Here is a 21,462-nt window from a genome sequence, read left to right on the forward strand (position 1 = left end):
CCAAAACGACTATGTGGAGTGTGTAGCATACAGAACCTAAAGGGTGTCCACACAACAAGCTGTTAAAAAGAGACACCGAGAAAAATTTATCACACAATATAAAAAAGTACATCCTTTTATACATTTTATGAGATGGATGAAAACAACGAGTCTTTGAGGGACGACAAGCAGACAGCAGACGTCACATGATCACTTTGCATCAGAATTCATATACAAGAGACGAGGATAACATGCCAGTGCTTAGAAGAATGGATACCTCAAGCGGCTGATGATGAATTAAACTTGATAGTAGTCAGTAATCACAAACATAACATATCGGTAAAACCAGTGAACAATTTAAAAAAAAAAAGTTTGGTAACCATGCGAGTGTAACCCATAAATAAGGCGAATGTCCGAGTGAATGAGAGCGGTGCAAGACGAGTTGATAAATGTACGTGATATACTGTACATATCAGAAGACTAAGCATGGGTGAATCGGGTAATGTCTCAAACACAGAAGAGAAAGGAAGAAAAATTAGTCATATTTGCTTAGAGACGAGAGATTATAATAACACGGAACAATTGAAAACAGAAAATATTAATGATTTTATTGACCTTACCATCCACCAAATAATAACAATAACACGAAAAGTTATACCATCAAAATAAGATCAACAACTTAAACTACACTGAAAATCCTTCTGAAATCTTGGCTCCAGTGAAGGAAAACAAAATCTCGTATACATAATGTAATGGTCTTAGCAGGCGCTGAGGCTCGTAGTGTTAATAAACTTTACGGTGGGAGAAAAAAAATGTTGAGTTGTGGAAATTAAATAAGATATAGAAGTCAGTGTGTATGATGATGGATTGCAGAGATGGCGATGAACATTTGGTAAGAGAAGCAAAATAGATGAGAAGAGATGTATTACGAGTCTGCTTGTCTCAGTAGAGGGATGAAAGATGTGAGAGGAGGAAGACGTAGAGCAACATGCTGTAGAGACGACATAGGTTTGAATGAAGGACCAACAGTCTCCGCCCACACATCACCTCCACCAGCTGTTGACTATTAATACTCGGCTGTAATTTATGTTAATATGCGAATAAAAAAAGTTATGAAGCAAGAGATAAGATTTATTTATTTTATCTTATTTACATAATGTTCACCCAAACTAGAGTTGGCCACGCCGAGGGGAGAAGGTCAATGGTTGTGTAAGATCTCTCTAGTGTTCTGAATGGTCTTGTGCGGGACTGTTTTGAAGCCCAGTACTGTTCTCTTTCTTGAATTTTATATGTTGATGACTGGTGTATTTACTAACCTAGAATACGCTCTAAGAGACCTTAGTTGTTGAAGCGCAGTAATTACATTATAAACATGAACAGTTGAGACGTACCCTGGCGGGAAGGTCATAAACTCAGCAGCGGGGGAAGAGTTACAACTGTCATCCAGCACACTCGCCAGGCCCGGGTGTGGTGGTGCCGGGACGTCTGTGTAGGAAATGCATTATGTTATGGCTGGACCTGGACCCACAGTGGAAGGGGACAAGATCCTTGTGAAAACAATTAACTTAACCAATCTCTTTACAACCAGGCAAAGTTAACGCAGGCAAGGAAAAATAGAAAGAATAGGTCTTTAATTTTTCCAGTTTATTTAGTAAAGACCTTAAGAGTTAGTGAACGATACTTAAAGACCCTAGCAGCTGAAGCACCTACAACCCATTAAAACAACAACAACGAGAGACAATTGTCTGACAGTAATGGTCATTCATGAAACTGTTTCCTCTGGCGCAGTGAATGAGTTGAGTCTCCCCTTCTTTACATGTTGTTTTCTTTCCTCTTTCACTGTCTACACACCTCCCCGAGCACGAGTCCTCCTCTAGAACTACAATCTAAGTCTGGTGTAAGTCTAGACTAAGCTGAGAGACACAATAAGTCCAGCTGCCAGTGTTCCCGGTGGCCAGGTCCCCCCTCAACTGCTTGACTCTCTCCGCCAGCCCAGACCGGCTCGCGTGCCAACACCCGTCGATAAAACTGCGACGCTCCAGTTCATGTTACGGACTTTATACTTGAAGGGAGGAGAAAGTAAGATAGTGTTGTTAGTGGCGGAGGAGATGACTGAAAGCATCTAACACTTTGGCCTGAGATACACGTTGATCAGCCTCCAGCACCAGTGAACACATTAACCGTGCAGGTGTCAAGACATCAGTTCTCGGGGCAATATTGCAACAATAGTCGTGGTACGGGAACTGTTAGCTGGCCAATAGTTGTCTTCATTTTCATTGGCCAGGTGGACCTTATGTATGTTTCTGGCGAGCACCAAAGCACTGAATGTTGAGTTTATTGACAATATTATTATTATTATTATTATTATTATTATTATTATTATTATTATTATTATTATTATTATTATTATTATTATTATCATTATTATTATTATTATTATTATTTTATTATTATTATTATTATTATTATTATTATTATTATTATTATTATTATTATTTGATGAAGCAGAAGAATACAAAATAATATAAAAACTAATGATCTGTACAGTATTCAATACATGGTTAGGAAAATACTGTGATGAAGTGACTAGTTGGTGACCAGGTGACGTGACAGCCTGGCAGGTGACGTGACAGCCTGACAGGTGACAGTCTGATAGATCACATGACAGATGCGCCTGAAACTTTATTTTTTATCATGGTGGACGAGGATGACTCCGTCCTCAACAGAAGTGACAAGTTACCATCCATCACCTGTGAGTGACGGAGGTTGAGGTGATGACGTCCCTCAACTTTCCCTCAATAACAAGAACTTTTCCTCTTCTACAACAGTTCTACAGACACTCGGCACTACAGGTGTGTTGTGTACCTGTGTGTATGGTGGCGTAATGCTCTGGGTGTACACAGTGGCTGGTGGGAAGGTCTCGCTCCAGTAGCCACGACCTTCTGTTATATCGTGAGGTTCTCTTATGACAGCAAGTTACCTTTACCTGTATATATGTGAGTGCGTGCGCAGGAAGTTAAAAGAATTATCCAAGAAGTTTACGTGAAGGTAAAAGTGTAAAGGAAAGATAGAAATGTATAAATGTCCTCTTGCTGTTTCAGGCATGTTAAGTAAATTATTATGCTCGTAAAACTATATACAATTTGTGGTCAACAGTCATTCTCAGGCGTTGGGAGGCTGACGCTGAGGCTGACACGTCATGCTGACGTCATCACTGTAAACAACAATAATGAATATGATTGGAAATTAATGTCCAGTGCAATCTGCATTTAGCCGCTAAATGGGCCGTAAAATGCGATTTACATCTCATTTGCATAATCACAGATGATATAATTAGGCTGCCTAATTCTTGAAAAGACATTTTCTTTAAAGACTTTTAAAGTGTGTCATTAATTCATTTAGTGGTACGCTGTCAAAGGCAGGTGACCCTTCTCCTGGCCTTACCTCTCGAGTCCTCACCCTCGCTGGGATGACGACTACACATTTTCTCGACTGATGACTAGTTTAAGCCCTTACTCCCGTGATCACAAGTACTGGTGGGCCGGGGCATGTTATTATTATATTGTGGAAGGTGTGAGTGACGGGGGGAGGACGGTGGGGAGGCAGGTGTGATTAATTTGGGTTTACATAATGGTGTAGTCATATACCTTGAGTTACCTGGGTGAGTAAAGGTGTGTGTGGAGGGTTCTGTGTGTCGTGTGAGTAGAAAGTATCAAAGTTTATATACTCACGCTGATATATTAAACCTGGAAACAATGTAAATGAAGAAATTCTATAATACCACATAAATCCGAAACATTGAATGAAATGCTAATTAAGGATGAAATCAAAACTGAATAAGGATTTTTCATTTATTTTTCCTAAGTTCTCAGTCAATATCTAAGACTCATTATATCATTAAGAATCAACAACAATATCAACAGTGAGGAAATCCTTGAATGGAAGTCCCACAAAGTCCTGTAACGATGGCGTGAATCATTCCTCAACATGATAGGCTTTTCACAATAGTTCACGGAAGAGTTGATATTTGTGTACTGTTTTGAAGCTCCTTTTAAACAGGTAGAATGGAAGGTTGATGTTAAGTGTATTACCCAGTAGAAGAATATATAATGACAGACCCTAAGTTGTTGAGCCTAGTTCCTTGTACCAAGACTATCATTAACATTACACGAGTTGAATAGCTTTTTTTTTTTTTCGTTTTCAGTTTTATCTTTGTTGGGAAGCTATGGTGGTATAAGACACCCAGTTAAGAGGGTTTATTTTCCTTGTGCATTGTAGCCTTTGAAGTGTTGCTGGTTGTCGCCTCCGTCATAATTGTCGTCGATGAAGTTGTTATTTGGTCTCCCGATGTCGGCGTTGAATCCATAGAACTGAGGAGCTGAGGAACAGTCGACGTTGAACCACCAGTCACACACGAAGTACTGTTGGTTGAAGACGGTGCCGATGGGACAGAGGAAAGAGTCCATTCTGCCATCATCTTGACATACGTGGAACGCCTGCACGAGAGAAGGAACAGGTTGTAATTGGTTAACTGATGAAGGAATGAGGCTACTCGACTCAGAGATAAATAGTCATTGAAGGCGATTCTTAGTTTTAAAACGTTTAGGTGAATAATGTTTACTGAAACTGTTTAATGGGTGATTAATATGAAAGTCTCCGAGTTTTGGATTATCACCTGACCACAGACTCACCTGACAGCGAGCAGCGGGGTCAGTGTCGGCGTAGTAACCCGGCAGAGAGTCACAGACGAAGCCAGTGAAGGGAACGGAGGCCAGCAAGAGGTAGTCCTGACCGGGGGTCCCTGGGATGGCGTCCAGGTTGTTCTGTCCCCCGAAGTTGCCGTCGCCGCCACTGTACCCGCCTCCACCACCACCCCCGCCACCACTGTACCCGCCTCCACCACCACCACTACCTCTACCACTTGTACCGACCACTCCACTAGTAGTACTGTAACCACCACTGCCTGACCCTCTGTTACCGCTGAAGACACTGTCCCCTCTCGCGGTGTTGATCTGGAACTTCTTATCCCTTCTGCTACCACCACCACGACCGCTGCCCAATCCGCCTCCACCACCACCCCCGCCACCTGCACCACCACCACCGCTGCCCAACCCGCCTTTTGTGCCAAACTTAACACTTCCCCGGAAAGGTTTTTGGGTACTCTGATTAACTCCGTGACTATTGAACACACTCTTGTCTCCACTGGAATCAACAAAACCTCCACTGCCACTTCCAGAGTAACCTCTTCCACCTCCTCCACCGCCGCCACTAAACACACTGCCACTACTGCCTCCACCGCTGACATATCCACCGTCTCCACCATCAACCACAGATCCACCAAAACTATTAATAATTCCACCATCACTGACTGTGTTTCTGTCACCGTAACTACTACCACCACCTCCACTACCTCCTCCTCCGCCACCACCTCCTCCACCACCTCCTCCTCCACCACCGTGACTGAAGAAGACGTCACCACCTCCACTGCCATGGTCACTCTGACCCCCAGAGCCTCCACCACTTCCTACACTGTAAACATCAGAGCCACTACCACCACTACCACCACCTCCACCGTGACTCCTAGAACCACCACCTCCACTATGACTACCAGAGCCAAAACTACCACCACTACCACCACTATAACTAACAGAGCCACCACTACCACCACCTCCACTATGAATCCTAGAACCAAAATTACCACCACTATGACTACCAGAGGCACTACCACCTCCTCCACTATGACTAACAGAGCCAAAGCTACCACTACTGCCAGAGCCAAAACTACCACCACTACCACTACCTCCACTATAACTACTAGAGCCAAAACTACCACCACTACCACCACCTCCACTATGACTACCAGAGCCAAAACTACCACCACTACCTGCAGAGCCAAAACTACCACCACTACCTGCAGAGCCAAAACTACCACCACTACCACCACCTCCACTATAACTACTAGAGCCAAAACTACCACCACTATCAATCCTAGAACCAAAATTACCACCGCTAATATGATTCACAAACCCTCCACTACCGCCTCCTCCCCTCACGCTATTACTAAGGAAGCCTCTGGCGGTTCTCACAAGGTCCCCTGTACTGGCGGTGGCGATGTTGTCGTCGATGAAGCCCTTTCCTCCTCCAGTCATCCTGCTGACGGTGGTGAGTACCTGAGAACTCGCTTCCCCATCTAGGCTGACGAAGGCATTATCGTTGCTGCTGGTGCTGGTATTAGGAGGAACATTATGACTCTCTTCCTCCTTCAGGTTGACTCTGATTAGTACCTGTGAACTTTCTCCCTCCTCCAGGTTATCGTAGTCCTCGTCGTCAGTTATCTTGCTGACTGTGGCGGGGAGGACTGTGGTGCTCTCGTTTTCTCTCTGGCAGACGGGGAGGATGGCCTTGGTGGCGCCTTCCTCATCCTTCTTAGTCTTCAGGATATCTGCGCCGGCCCATCCTGCCAGTGCTCCTGTAGACCCAAGAGAGAGAACTCGGTGTTGGTGAAAAGAAGAAGAAGAAGAAGTTCCTCCTCCTTTGTCACATTTACAGAACAAACACAAAGTAATACACACACACACACACACACACACACATACACACACACTCACACACACACACACACACACACACACACACAGGACTGTAACACCATCATAGAGTGGATCCCGACCACGTGTACCTGAACTTATTTTTTTAATGATCCACTCTCCAGTATCACCAGGTGTAATATATGTTATCTCTCTTCATTGTACTCAAGGGGTTAGGACAGTACTCAAGGGGGTAAGTCATCGTATTCAAGGGGTTAAGACGTCGTATTAAAGGGGTTAAGATCATCGTACTCTAGGGGTTAGGACAGTACTCAAGGGGTTAAGTCATCGTATTCAAGGGGTTAAGTCATCGTACTCAAGGGGTCTTAAGCGAACGCCCTACATCTTATCACCATCTTATTTGAATTACGTTATGCATTGAAGGGTTTTTGAACCATGAATATACAGGACAAGTGAGTATGTACTGTATAGGTGAATTGTTAGATTACTTATACATAAATGGACTCCTAAACCATTCATGTAGAAGGTTTATAGTTCCTTATGTACCGAAAAATAAAGGCTTAGTGTACAGTGTGCTATATCCGCACTGCCCCTTACATGTTTTTAGGTTATATAATTAAATTGATTCTTTAAAGTAGAGTAAGTGAACCTTTCTCTGGCTGGTAAATAAAGTGATTGGGTAAATTTATATGACGTCCATAGTGATACATTCTTATCAGTAAATTACTCTTTGCATAAATGATATAGAGAGAGCAAAGTTCAATATACTTACCAGCGGTTAAAAAAAAAGATCGAGTGAACGTTTACAACACAAAGTTCCTTAAGGGTGAGTGAGCGGGGGCAAGCGCGCCACATCCCCATACACGTAACACTGAGGCGTTCGTTACCTACCTCTCAGTCTCTACCACACTTACCCCGTCATCACCACCACACTTACCCCGTCATCACCACCACATTTACCCCGTCATCACCACCACACTTACCCCGTCATCACCACCACACTTACCCCATCATCACCATCACCCTTACCCCGTCATCACCACCACACTTACCCCGTCATCACCACCACACTTATCCTAACAACTTTTTTCTTCATACACTCCAAAGATCAGGTCAAGGAGGAAATACCAAGATGACTGCAGATCACTAGACCGGGGCGCTCCATCAGTATAAGACCCCGTCGTGGGATGTTTTACCATGAGTATCGAACTCTTTTGACACTCGTAGTATCTGAGTGTTCTGGCATTCGGGATTGGTTGAGAGAAACGTAATCACCACTTTATATATCCAGTACTTATCGTGAGTATCGTGGGTTGTGATGTTCCTTGTAGTCTTATCTCTCACCCCCCTTACCAAGAACCACTAGCTTGATGGCTACGACCGTCATCCTGAAGCGTCTTGTTGACTCCTCCAAGCAGCTCCTATCTCCTGGTGCTGGGAATGACACTGCTGATGTGAAAGTTCTTACACAGACTCACGTTCTTTTATCACCACCGAAGTATAGGATGATGAGATACCAAGTACCTTTTTTTTTAATGTTTTTTTTTATCGAGTAACACATTCCAGTCTGTTTACTTATTAGAATTATGACTCACTAAGAGATACACGTCAGACCGCTTGATAAGGGTACCCTAGGTGGTAGAGGAGGGATAGCCTTGTAAACAAACAGGTAAGGACAGGTGTGAAGGACCATTCCCCGTTTTCTGTTTCCTGGTATAAGTAAAAGTGTTAGTCATTGTCGTTAGTGAGCCTTACAAAACATCTACTCATCCTCTACTTCAAACTGAGAAAGTAGAGAGCGTCTTGAGTTATATTATTCATGGTTAAGTAAATCATAACACAAATTGATAACATCCTGAGAGATATTGTGACGGATAATCAATGGATAATCCTAACATTATTTAACACAGTCTTAAGGAGTCCAAAATATCCGTAATCAAAATACACAACTCCAGAATCAACATCAATTAACCTTTTAGAAATTAAATTATCAGTAATTTTATATTCCTCATAACAGAATATTCGTTATTATAGGTAAGTTGTCAGATAATTTACTTCATATAAGATGATATAAACTACGTAAGTACATAAATAACTATATTTTAATCCTACGAGAAAGACTCTATACAATATGGTATTATTACTAAGCGTCAACAACAAACGTATCTAAATGATTATCTTAAGTTAGTATGTATATTAAGTTATCAATAATAATTAACACTCAAGAGATGTAGGTACTGTACTGTGTTGGTTAATGAGTCAAGTAACTAGTGAGTTTTATTGTGATCAGGAAGCTTGATAGGTGATATATACAGTACAGTACACCTTTAATTGTACAGGTAAATTGTATTATCTTTGATTACTTACCTGTTGCCTTATGACTAGTTACTTCCCTTGACTTGTGCGGTCATGAGTGTGTTGCATAAATGGTGTGCGGTCATGAGTGTGTTGCATAAATGGTGTGCGGTCATGAGTGTGTTGCATAAATGGTGTGCGGTCATGAGTGTGTCGCATAAATGGTGTGTAGTGTGCGATCAGTGCTGTAGGAAGTCTGTCTGTCTGTCTTAGAACCGTGAAGCGATAAGATTACTCTGTACTCCAAGACGTAACAAATATTCAGGACTAAGGTAGTGAAAGTGATTCTGTGGTCGTAACTTGTACTGCCACTTCCGTCATTTTTGCATATACCGCTGACTATGAACAAATAGATAGCTACCGTAGTTACCATTGACATAAACCGTAAAATAGCTACCGTAGTTACCATTGTCTATGAACGTAGATAGCTACGTGGTGCCATTGACTATGAACAATGGGCTTACCGTAGTTACCATTGACTATGAACCGTAAAGATAGCTACGTGGTTACCATTGACTATGAACCGTAGATAGCTACCGTAGTTACCATTGACTATGAACCGTAAGATAGCTACCGTAGTTACCGTTGACTATGAACCGTAAGATAGCTACCGTAGTTACCGTTGACTATGAACCGTAAGATGGCTACCATAGGTACCATTGACTATAAACCATAAAATAGCTACCGTAGTTACCATTGACTATGAACCGTAAGATAGCTACCGTAGTTACCATTGACTATGAACCGTAAGATAGCTACCGTAATTACTTATGGCTTAATACCCATATATTCTTTCTTTATATCTTAGTTCCTTTATCGATAAGAATCTTCTAGACTTGGCACACAATTGAGGCACTTCTGACATCCTTTACCAAAGTGTTAAAATATTCTGTGCCACACCGCGCCATCGTGACTGACTTCCATGAGTTCAGTGATTGGTGATGACGTAGAGAGTGTGGGAACAAGTGATGACGTGAGTGAGGGGGAACAAGTGATGACGTGAGTGAGGGGGAACAAGTGATGACGTGAGTGTGGGAACAAGTGATGACGTGAGTGTGGGAACAAGTGATGACGTGAGTGTGGGAACAAGTGATGACGTGAGTGTGGGAACAAGTGATGACGTGAGTGTGGGAACAAGTGATGACGTAGAGAGTGTGGGAACAAGTGATGACGTGAGTGAGGGGGAACAAGTGATGACGTGAGTGTGGGAACAAGTGATGAGGTGAGTGTGGGAACAAGTGATGACGTGAGTGTGGGAACAAACACACCTTGAACATCCTCTTTTTTAGTGTCAAATGTACTTTTCCTTGTTGTGTCGACCAGGGACCAAATATGCCTGCGGAGTCCGGCTTGTGGAGACTGTGGTATATACAACTGTTGGGGTTATTTCCATCGTTGTCTGTCTCTCAGTTGTGGTGGTACGATTTTTATAAGGACACCAACGAAGTTTACATGATATACCGGGATTCTCTGCCTTATTTTTTTCATCTATACTTCAGGAACTGCTTTGGAAATATGCTTAATATTCATTTTCTATGTTTTCCCATCATGACGTCTGGGGAGCGTGTCAGTAAAGGGAAAGGAAGACTGGTCATCATTTATCAGTGTTGTATTGACGAGTACAGAGAGAATATGGCTATAGTAATTACGGGTTACAGTGTAAGACATTATCATAAACAGTAAATATGGTTATGGCACCTTCTGTATTGTTGCTTTAACCGATCTTATAAAACACTTCAAACAACGAGAGATTATGTCCTGCAGACTAACCTAACCTAACCTAATCTAACCTAACTCTCAAATTAACAACATTTACCTAAAATTATCAAGAGTAAATTTGTATTGAAGAAAGATATATCCCTTCATCACAACTCACTAGTAAACATTTAAGAAGATCTACTCATACAGTGTTAACAGAGACTTAACATAGGTAAAAGAAACATCTGGTTGTGAGAAAGAGGTGTTGTTGACCCAGGAGAATCAACACCCTGTACCCAGACCATTATGAGAGGTAACAACTACTTAATGGTTAGCTCTACACAACTCATCCCAAAGACTAACACAAATATAATCACGTCTTGTCACCATTTCTCTACACATGTTCCTTCTAGTCCTGATCCTCGTGTTGCGTCACCCGGAAGATAGAGACTTATACTTGTTCCTAAACGTGAGGTCTTGTATCAGGCTCCAGGGGTGTAGAGTCTTGTGTTGGTCACACTACCTCCCAGTGTTCTGGTAGATGCTGTTACCACCTCCACCTCCTCCGGTACCGCCTACACCGCCTCCGCTGCCACTTCCACTCACTCGCCCGATCTCTGCGTTGAGGTTGTAGAACTGGTCGGCGTTGAAGCAGTCGAAGTTGTACCACCAGTCACAGACGAAGAACTGCTGGTTGAAGATGGTGCCGACGGGGCAGAGGAAGGAGTTGAGGCGGCCGTCCTGCTGACAGATGTGAAACACCTGCAGGGGAGACGGACATGTTAGAAGGTGGTGTGGGGAGACTTGTGCTTGTAATGAGGTGTGTGTGTGTGTGTGTGTGTCTGTATGTGTGTTTGCTGAGAAAGTTTGAGTATATTGTCTTCTGTAAGGTATTAATGATAATATGATAATTACATACTGTATACCCAATGCATATATGCAGTACGTCTATGTGTACACTATGGAACATGAGAGAGGGAGAATGACAGAAAATGGATCCAAGTATGAAGAGTGAGGAGAGTGAATTTGACCAAGATAGAATGATGGGGAGAAATTTTACTGAAGACACGTGAGGGAAAGAGACAGAGAACATAACCTGACCAAGAGATATCCTCCTTGTAGTACCTGACAGCCAGATTGAGTGTCGGCGTAGTACCCTGGCAGGAGACCCACACAAGTGAACCCTGTGTCGGGCACCTGGGCTAGCACGGGGTAGTCCTGACCAGGCACCCCCGGGATGATCTGGGCCAGCGTGGCGGGGGACGCTGCTCCACCTCCACCACCACCACCGCCTCCACCACGACCACCACCTCCACCGCCTCCATCACGACCACCACCTCCACCACGACCACCACCTCCACCGCCTCCATCACGACCACCACCTCCACCGCCTCCATCACGACCACCACCTCCACCACCTCCACCGCGTCCACCACCACCACTTCCACCGGTGTTGTTGAAGTACTGGTTGCCACCGAAGCCTGCGTTATTGAGGAGGGTCCGGGAACCATCGTTAGGTGAAGCCATAGCCTGGTGCATGACGCTGCCAGCCACCACCACCACCAACAACACTGAGGAGAAAAGGGTGATAAGAGTACAGTGTGTGTGTGAGGGAGGTGTGTACAGTGTGTGGTGTGTACAGTGTGTGGTGTGTGAGGGAGATGTGTACAGTGTGTGGTGTGTGAGGGAGGTGTGTACAGTGTGTGGTGTGTGAGGGAGGTGTGTACAGTGTGTGGTGTGTGAGGGAGATGTGTACAGTGTGTGGTGTGTGAGGGAGATGTGTACAGTGTGTGATGTGTGAGGGAGATGTGTACAGTGTGTGGTGTGTCTTTCTGCCTCATTACACACAATTGCAGGGTCTCAATTGTTTCTCTTACTTGATAACACAACATACATATAGTGTTTCTCACTATTCATTTTTTTCTTAACTTTTGTATTTCTTTATAGTTCTTAATTATTATTATTAATATTAATATTAATATTATTATTATTATTATTATTATTATTATTATTATTATTATTACAGTGTTGTTGTTATTATAATCATTATTATTTTATTTTACTTTTATTATAAATTTTATTTACTATGAATAGTTATTACATTTTCGTCCCCCAGGCCCCGATGTGGGTCAGTGACCTGTGCCCGGATGTAACTTGACAACAGTGAGGGTTATGACTGGTGGCGTACAGTACCGTGGATGGTTATCAAGTTCAGTGTTAAGGTGTTAGTATGATGTCGCTTTATTAAACATTACGAAAAAAAATCTATTAATCTTTGGCAACATGTCTTCGCTTAACTAACCTGTCCAGTAATAGTAATACAAACCTTTTAGAAGCCGGGCTGGATATACCGAACCCTATCCGGCCACAAGAGAGATATTCTTCCTGAATTTTCTAAACCTTCCAAGTAAGGCTACACTTGATCTTGATAATGTGTTTGATATACGAGTGCCTCCTCTTATGGCCTGGCACCCAGGGATCCCATTCAGATTAGCTCTCGGTCCTATTATTTTTTCTTCGGGTGAAAGTTAAAGTAGGTCCCTTAGGCCTGACAGTACCTCCCCAACTATAAAGTTAGGGTCTATTTATAGTTAACTGTACTAGGAGCTCCTCAGGATCGAACCAGCGACCATCAGGACAGGAGGGTGGTGTTGTGTCCACTCGGCCACCCCATCTAAGCTCTAATGGGCATAAACTTGGGTTTATTTGTTGACAGTTGTATCATTGAAATCTAAAAGCGATCATAAGTAAACAGAATTCTCTTTAAATCAGACTGACCGTACATCAGTATATTATGTTTACTGTGCAGTGTGTCCCTCCCCCTCCCCTTCTCCCTCCCTGGACAATTTTTCTGTCAAATTCGGATTTTCACAAAATCTGAGACCCGCCCCCCCCCAATTAGTGAGCAGTATGGTCGAGATTGTACTAGTTGTGGTCATGCGGCAACAGTGTGTGGAGTCAACACGTGTCTTGTTGATGTTATGTCCTCCTGGCAGCTGTTCTCTTACTGTTGGTAGTCAGATACTTAGCTTGTGTCAGTCGTCTTGTCTTACCCGGCACCACAACCCTGCCTGCTGCTCCACTCATTCTCTCTATTACTGCTTTGGTGAGGTTCTTCCTCTGCTGACGGCGACTGACACTCCTGACACTGGCAAGACGTTCCTACAGCTTTATACTGTAAGAAGGAGAAAGTAGAGTTGTCAGACGTGGATTTTTTTTAAACCTAAAACCAAAACTTGATGACTGTAAAACTCTGTACAGGAACACTAAAGTTATCTAACAAGGCAAAGAAAACAGTGATGATCATACCAGTTGCATTAATATTTAGTTGTTAAGAAGAAGAATAACAAAATAAGACACTTGCTACCTCCACAACAACAGTGTCACAGCTGGTGGTGATGATCTCAAGCAGAGGAGAGACTAGTAGAGCTATTATCTGGCTCAAAGAGTTCCTCACCATGCTAGTATAATCAAAGAGTTCCTCACCATGCTAGTATAATCAAAGAGTTTCTCACCATGCTAGTATAATCAAAGAGTTCCTCACCATGCTAGTATAATCAAAGAGTTCCTCACCATGCTAGTATAATCAAAGAGTTTCTCACCATGCTAGTATAATCAAAGAGTTCCTCACCATGCTAGTATAATCAAAGAGTTCCTCACCATGCTAGTATAATCTATCATCTCCTTCACCTTCTTAAAATCTACACACACACAGTCATAGACATTTCTCTACATAAGGGAGAGAAAGTAAAGGAAAGAGCAGAGACAAAGGAATATTATGTAGTAAATAAAATAACATAGAAGATTCTTGGTGATAAATTTAACTGAGGGAAAAAATGAAAGCATAAAAATAAGTAACATTTGGTGGTGGTGTGTTTCGGAGAGAGCCATCACCGGCTGAGTGAGGGTGTAACACTGAAGATGGGTGTAGAATTAAGGGGTCCAGCCGCCTCACACACACGCTTGGGCTCTGTCACGGAACGCCACAACTACTGGACGCTTTGCTTTGAATACACCAGAATTTATGATACTATTTTTATTTATATCTTCTTAGCATTAGGTTATGTTTGTGTTCTTAAGTAAAGTCTTTGGGTTATAACAATACAGAAAAAATAAAATACATACATACATAAATCAGAGTACCGTTTTATCTGAGGGTTGGTGATAAGGCTGTTTTTTTTTTACCAAGCCTCTAAGGTTTTGTATCTCTCTAAGGGACCCATCCTTGTCTCTGCCTTCCCTTCAACTCTGTCAATTAATATTTCCATTATTATTCGCCCATCCTATTTATATAACCAAAGTATCTTATTTTTCTTCTTCTTGATAATCTTAGTACAATTTTTAACACTCGCCTATATCACATTTCAAAGGCCTCCACTCTCTTTCTGGTGTCTGTTGAAAGTGTCCACGCTTCTGACCCTTACATCAGTCCTTGCCATATAAACCCTTTCAAAAGCACCTTTTCTCAAATTGAAGTTAATGTTTTGATTTTTCATTATGTGTTTTAGATAAAATTTCCACTCGTTTAAGTTCCCTGTTGCCAACCATAATTTTTATTTTATGATTTATTTTCAATTTCGAAACAACCATTACTTTTGTCTTTACAGAATTAACTCTTAAACCATATTTTCCCTGCTGAACCATGAACCCCGAGATTCAGACTCGTGAACCCGAAGCAGTAGACTGAATCTCTCGGGGGGATCATGGTTCAGAGAGAGAGACAAACTGACTTCAGTAGTTAACTCATAGTAGAAGCAGGCCTTTAATTGACAACCACTTATATATACTAAGTAATTTTCCTTAACTGGTACCCAAAAAAAATTATACCTTAATTCACCAACTTTGTGAAAATAACATTAATAATTTTGTATACAAGAGGTCGATTTTTTTTAGTCAATAGTTTATCATTAATCGGTAACTTAGAAAGGTCTTAAATAAGTAGTATGGTCTCCTGTAGTGCCTTTATAAGTAATGACGTCAGTGTCTGTCTCATTGTTCCTCGGTGTAGTTAAGAAAAGTAGAGAATGTTGGATGAGGAAGAGTCTTTAGTAAGGAGTATTATTCTTGTGTATTTTATTTTATCTTCAATTTTTCAAGCGCCTTTTGTTAGTAGCTTTTATTCAGTGTTGTGAGTGTGTTGTGTGAGTTGTGTAGTGAGTGTGTTGTGTAGTGAGTGTGTTGTGTGTGTTGTGTTGTGAGTGTGTTGTGTGTGTTGTGTTGTGAGTGTGTTGTGTGTGTTGTGTAGTGAGTGTGTTGTGTGAGTTGTGTAGTGAGTGTGTTGTGTGTGTTGTGTAGTGAGTGTGTTGTGTGTGTTGTGTAGTGAGTGTGTTGTAGTGAGTGTGTTGTGTGTGTTGTGTAGTGAGTGTGTGTGTGTTGTGTAGTGAGTGTGTTGTGTGAGTGTGTTGTGTAGTGAGTGTGTTGTGTAGTGAGTGTGTTGTTTGAGTGTTTAGTGTGTGTTGTGTTGTGAGTGTGTTGTGTGTGTTGTGTAGTGAGTGTGTTGTGTGAGTTGTGTAGTGAGTGTGTTGTGTGTGTTGTGTAGTGAGTGTGTTGTGTGTGTTGTGTAGTGAGTGTGTTGTGTGTGTTGTGTAGTGAGTGTTGTGTAAGTATTGTGTCAGTAGCAGGTTAATATAGAGCACCATCTGTTATAATCATCTACCAAGAGTATTACAATAAACATTTAGTATCGTAAAATAATAAACATTTCTATAGTATTTTGTTTTATCATAAAGTACATAAATCACCTATAACAAAAAAAAATATATATATACATTATATAAACTGACAATGACCTGCATGTGTCGTACAAAAGAATAAATAATTAATGTTTTTACTATTAATGAGACAAGGACATAAACTATTTAAAGATATCTACATAAACTTATTTCTCTATATTAAAAAAAAATCTACAATAACTTACCGTAAAAAAGAAAGTAATCACACGTAAAACATTCCAGTAGCTTCTCTTAATGACTCTTTATGTTATTATCGATACGTTTAAATGTCTCAGACGATGATTAAAAACTTATTCATATCCTTAAATTAAATTCACGAAGTCAATATTTATATAGATAATATATTACAGGAGGCTTTTGTTATTTCCTTTGAGTGTTATAGTCTCTGGTGGGTTGCTGGAAGCCGCCGTCGTTTACACCGCCATGGTTCCCGCCACCGCCGTCATAGTTCCCGCCGCCACCGCCACTACCTCCTCCATAGTTCCCACCGCCACCACCACCACCTCCATAGTTCCCACCGCCACCACCACCACCACCTCTATAGTTCCCGCCGCCACCACCATCAATGCTGTTCCCGGAGAAGAAGTTGGTGTTGTCTGTTTTCCCGATGTCAGCGTTGAGGCCGTAGTACCGAGGAGCTGAAGAACAGTCGAAGTTGAACCACCAGTAACACACGAAGTACTCCTGGTTGAAGACGGTGCCGTTGGGACAGAGGAAAGAGTCCATCCTGCCGCCGTGTTGACAGATGTGGAATACCTGCATGATAAACAAGTGGAGTGAACATTATTTTTGGTGTAGAGTATCAGGAGACAAGATCTAGTTTAACTGTTACGGAGGTTGTTGTAGTTGCCATTTTAATGTATTAGAATCTAGTTAGGTTAGGTTAGGTTAAGTTTGGTTAGGTTAGGTTTAGGGTATTATCAATCCCTCAGTTTATTTTAGATATAATGGGGGGGGGGGTTAATGGTGGTTGATGGCGCTATTATAATATAGTAGAAGAATATTATATGACCTGATGATGGGGTAGTGAGGTAGTAGGTGTAGGAACTACTGTAAATCTGGACGGGGTTAAGTATTAGTAACGGGGAATAGTACACTGACCGAGGGCACACACTTACCTGGCTGGTGGTCCCGGGGGTTAGTTGGCTACAGTCACCCTCCAGATGGCTTCAGTGTGAGAGTAATATCACAGAATAGGACCACAGACTCACCTGACAGCGAGCAGAGGGGTCAGTGTCGGCGTAGTAACCCGGCAGAGAGTCACAGACGAAGCCAGTGAAGGGAACGGAGGCCAGCAAGAGGTAGTCCTGGCCGGGGGTCCCTGGGATGGCGTCCAGGTTGTTGGTGGAGAACACGATCCCAAGGTTGTTCTGTCCTCCGAAGTTGCTGCCGCCGCCGCCACTGTACCCGCTGCCACCACCGCCGCCGCCACTGTACCCGCTGCCACCACCGCCGCCGCCATCACCGCCGCCGCCACCTCCACTACCACCACCGCCACTGTACCTGCCACCACCTCCACTACCACCACCGCCGCCACCACCACCACCACTGAAAACTCCCCCACTACCTTTGCTGCTAAACCCTCCACTGCCCGTCCCTACATCACTATAGCTGCTACCGCCTCCACTACCACCACCACTGACAAATCCACCTCCTCCTTTACCACTGCCACTACCACCACCAAATCCACCTGACTTCCACCACTACACCACCACTGACAAATCCACCTCCTCCTTTACTGCCTACCACCACCACCACTGACAAATCCACCTCCTCCTTCTGCCACTACCACCACCACCACTGACAAATCCACCTCCTCGCTACCTCCCTACTACCACCACCAACAAATCCACCTCCTCCTTTATTGCCACCACCACCACCACCACACTGAAAACTCCCCCACTACCTTTGCTAAACCTCCACTGCCCGTCCCTTACATCACTATAGCTGCTACCGCTCCACTACCACCACCACTGACAAATCCACCTCCTCCTTACTGCCACTACCACCACCACCACTGACAATCCACCTCCTCCTTTACTGCCACCACCACTGACAAATCCACCTCCTCCTTTACTGCCTCCACTACTACCACCACTGACAAATCCACCTCCTCCTTTATTGCCACCACTACCACCACCACTGACAAATCCACCTCCTCCTTTACTGCCACCACTACCACCACCACCTATACCACCACTACCTAACTTATTACCAAACCTCCTCGAACCTCTGCCACTGTGGGAGTTAGAATCAAACCTTCCCCTGCCACTGTTACTTGAGAACCCTCCTCCTCCGCCGCCTCCTCCTCCACTCACGGTAATCCTCACACCTCTACCTCCTCCACTGTTACTCAGGAAGCTGCCACCATTAAACACACTGTTGTCAATGTTGTAATTCCCCCCTCCACTACCTCCACTGCCACCACCGCCGTCACCAAACGTCGCCACGAACTGGTTAGTCTCCTGCCCTTCCAGATTTCCCGATTTTTTCAGATTTTCTAGAGTTTCCAGATTTTCGGGATCTACACTTTCTAGTCTCTTCAGGTCCATGGTGGTGGCCAGGCTGACGAACACTGGAGGAAGGTGAGGGAGGTAGAGTGAGGGAGGCAGTGTGAGGGAGGTGAGGGAGACAGTGTGAGGGAGGTAGAGTGAGGGAGGCAGTTTGAGGGAGGTGAGGGAGACAGTGTGAGGGAGGTAGAGTGAGGGAGGCAGTGTGAGGGAGGTGAGGGAGGCAGTGTGAGAGGAAGGGAGGCAGGCAGGGTGAGGAAGGGAGGGTAGGGTGAAGATGAAGAGGAAAGAGACACAGGGTAATTAACATCTTGTAGTGATAATAATAATAATAATGTGTGATGGCTTCAGTCGCCTCTACCTTCACTAAACAATAATATATAAGGATAATTCTTCTCTATATTATTACCGAGTAGTGATGATATATCACCTTCTCACGCACTACATTAATCTATTTCTTGAATAATTTTTAAGATTTTTTTTTAATATTTAATTTGGTGAAAAAAAAAACGTGTAATTTAACAAGTGAGTCGGTATTAGTTATCGTTGATTGGTTCATGAAGTCGCTGTAGTTATCGTTGATTGGTTCATGAAGTCGCTGTAGTTATCGTTGATTGGTTCATGAAGTCGCTGTAGTTATCGTTGATCGGTCAATAAGCGTCGCTATATTTATCGTTGATTTGTCCATACAGGCGCTATAGTCAATGTTGATTGGTCCATAAGAGTCACCATAGTCATCGTTGATTGGTCCTTCAAGAATATAGTCATCGCTAATTGGTCCCCCAGGAATCAGTATCGTTATCATTGGCTGAGCTCATGTAGACAGTGCGCGCCTTACCCTCCAATAAGTCACATCAGAGGCGTGGTGGTGTCCCCCTTACCTAACACCAGCAGGAGGGGGTTGAGTCTTGTGAACATCCTGCCGGTAGCTCTCCTCCCCTCTCTTATTTATATCCTCTTGGCACAGGAACGTAAAGCGGGATAGTTATAGCTGTGAAGATGGAGATGCTTCTGGGGGCTTCACGTGAACGATTCAGCAGTATATGTATGAAGGAGTGAGAGTTGAAATCCTCTAGTTGCCACACGCCTCTTACTGAACTTGAGGGCCAATTATTAGTTTTACTCCGCTGAGAAATTGGTGATTTTATATGATATGAAAACACGTATGTATTGATGTGATATTTAGATGATATAATGAATTTAATCTATAAAGAAGAGTTAAGGAAATGTATGTGTGTGTGTGTGTGTGTGTGTGAGCTGGGTGGCACCTGCTGGCGGCGACAAGGCTGCTGGTCCTCACCGGGGGCGGCTCAAGCCAAGCGTCCCGCGGGCGTCTCCAGGAAGACACAACTGGAGCAAAGTTACACAAGACTTGTCTCCTGCCGTGCACAGCTTCCGGTACGTGTTGTTCATCTCCCGAAGCAGCTCCTCTGTACTCAACAACTGCTGCCACAACACGAGTAGTCACTTAACTTTTTATCTTATTTATGTTGTCGCCTCTATGGGAAGTTTCCGCGTATCTCTTGTCCTTTGTGTAGATGTCATCAGTGTGTCGGAATAACAAAGTTCTATGACAGCTAGTGTAAGGTGTCCTCCTGCACCTGTGTGTAGCCCAGGTAGTTCACTGTGATGGTGTGTTGGTCAGTTCAGAGAGAGAGAGAGAGAGAGAGAGAGGACAGGAACCAGTGTATCAAGATCCATCTCCTAAAGTGAATTTTCTTGCTGCTTTGCTGTTGTTGTGTATTTAGAGGCTTCACCTATCAGGTTCTTGAATTTTTGGTGTCTCTTCTTGACAACATTAAACTTTTAATAATTCACAAATTAATTAGTTCTATTTGGGTTAAAAGAGTTAAACCTAAAGTACGTCTAGTTATTACATCGATAAGTTGTTTTTAAAACTAACTTTTATTTATCAACTGATGGTGTGAGGTGGCTCATCTACCATCACTGGCTCTCTACCATAACACGATGACGTCACTCACCAACACCTTCCCACACGTAACTGTTCACCTCGGTATAAATCATCAAGAAAGTTGAGTGTGTCCGTACATGCAAAACTTTTATGCAACATCACGTCGCTTTCTGGCCGTGGAGATACAACCCTCCCTGCTCCCTCTTTCCCTCCGTCTCTCCTGCCACACTCCCTTCCTCCCTCCTGCCACACTCCCTCCCTCCCTCCTGCCACACTCCCTCCCTCCCTTCTGCCACACTCCCTCCCTCCCTTCTGCCACACTCCCTCCCTCATGTCACACTCCTAGACCTCCACCACCCCTCCGCTAAGGAATACCTCTGTTTATAAAATATTCAAGCAATAAGTTTTAAAATATCTTCCCACGAAATCCTTCTTGAGTTTTCAGTCCGTATTTCAGTAAGAGGAAGGAAGGACTATGCTTACCGCAGCTGATCTAGTTCGTGGCTGCAGGAAGGCATAGCAGCTCCTGTACTGTACCTACCTGGGTCATGGTCTGGTAAGTGTGTCTGTCTCAGTATTGTGTCACTCATCGATCATACAAGGACGCGTCTGTATAGTGTGTACACCCTGTGGTCTGTACACACGGTCATGGGGTAACCAAGGTCTTTGTTATCAGCTGGAACTATCTCTCTGTTCTAACTCATTACTGTCCGCCTGTGTCTGTGTCT

At 43.3% G+C, this 21,462-nt stretch overlaps 3 protein-coding genes across 3 annotated transcripts; all 3 read right to left on the reverse strand.

The window, feature by feature from the left end:
* Positions 1 to 4,235: 4,235 nt before the first annotated feature.
* On the reverse strand, positions 4,236 to 7,973 carry LOC121866543 (keratin, type II cytoskeletal I-like). The gene is made up of 4 exons (XM_042366310.1): positions 7,881 to 7,973; positions 5,900 to 6,448; positions 4,671 to 4,780; positions 4,236 to 4,475 (listed from the first exon to the last, which is right to left on the reverse strand). The coding sequence occupies exons 1-4, from the start codon at positions 7,912 to 7,914 to the stop codon at positions 4,236 to 4,238; spliced, it is 933 nt and encodes a 310-aa protein (XP_042222244.1). The 5' UTR covers positions 7,915 to 7,973.
* Positions 7,974 to 10,485: 2,512 nt separating this feature from the next.
* On the reverse strand, positions 10,486 to 11,855 carry LOC121866544 (U-scoloptoxin(01)-Er1a-like; the record flags this gene model as incomplete). Its single annotated transcript, XM_042366311.1, has 2 exons — positions 10,486 to 11,342; positions 11,706 to 11,855. Coding segments are annotated over 2 exons (393 nt in total), but the record flags the coding sequence as incomplete, so codon positions are not given.
* A 2,545-nt stretch (positions 11,856 to 14,400) lies between these two features.
* Positions 14,401 to 17,772, reverse strand: LOC121866545 (the record flags this gene model as incomplete). Its single annotated transcript, XM_042366312.1, has 3 exons — positions 14,401 to 14,404; positions 16,854 to 17,068; positions 17,524 to 17,772. Coding segments are annotated over 3 exons (468 nt in total), but the record flags the coding sequence as incomplete, so codon positions are not given.
* Between the last annotated feature and the right edge of the window lie 3,690 nt (positions 17,773 to 21,462).

This window comes from Homarus americanus, unplaced genomic scaffold, assembly GCF_018991925.1.
Source record: "Homarus americanus isolate GMGI-L3 unplaced genomic scaffold, GMGI_Hamer_2.0 scaffold16430, whole genome shotgun sequence".
Lineage (NCBI taxonomy): Eukaryota > Metazoa > Arthropoda > Malacostraca > Decapoda > Nephropidae > Homarus > Homarus americanus.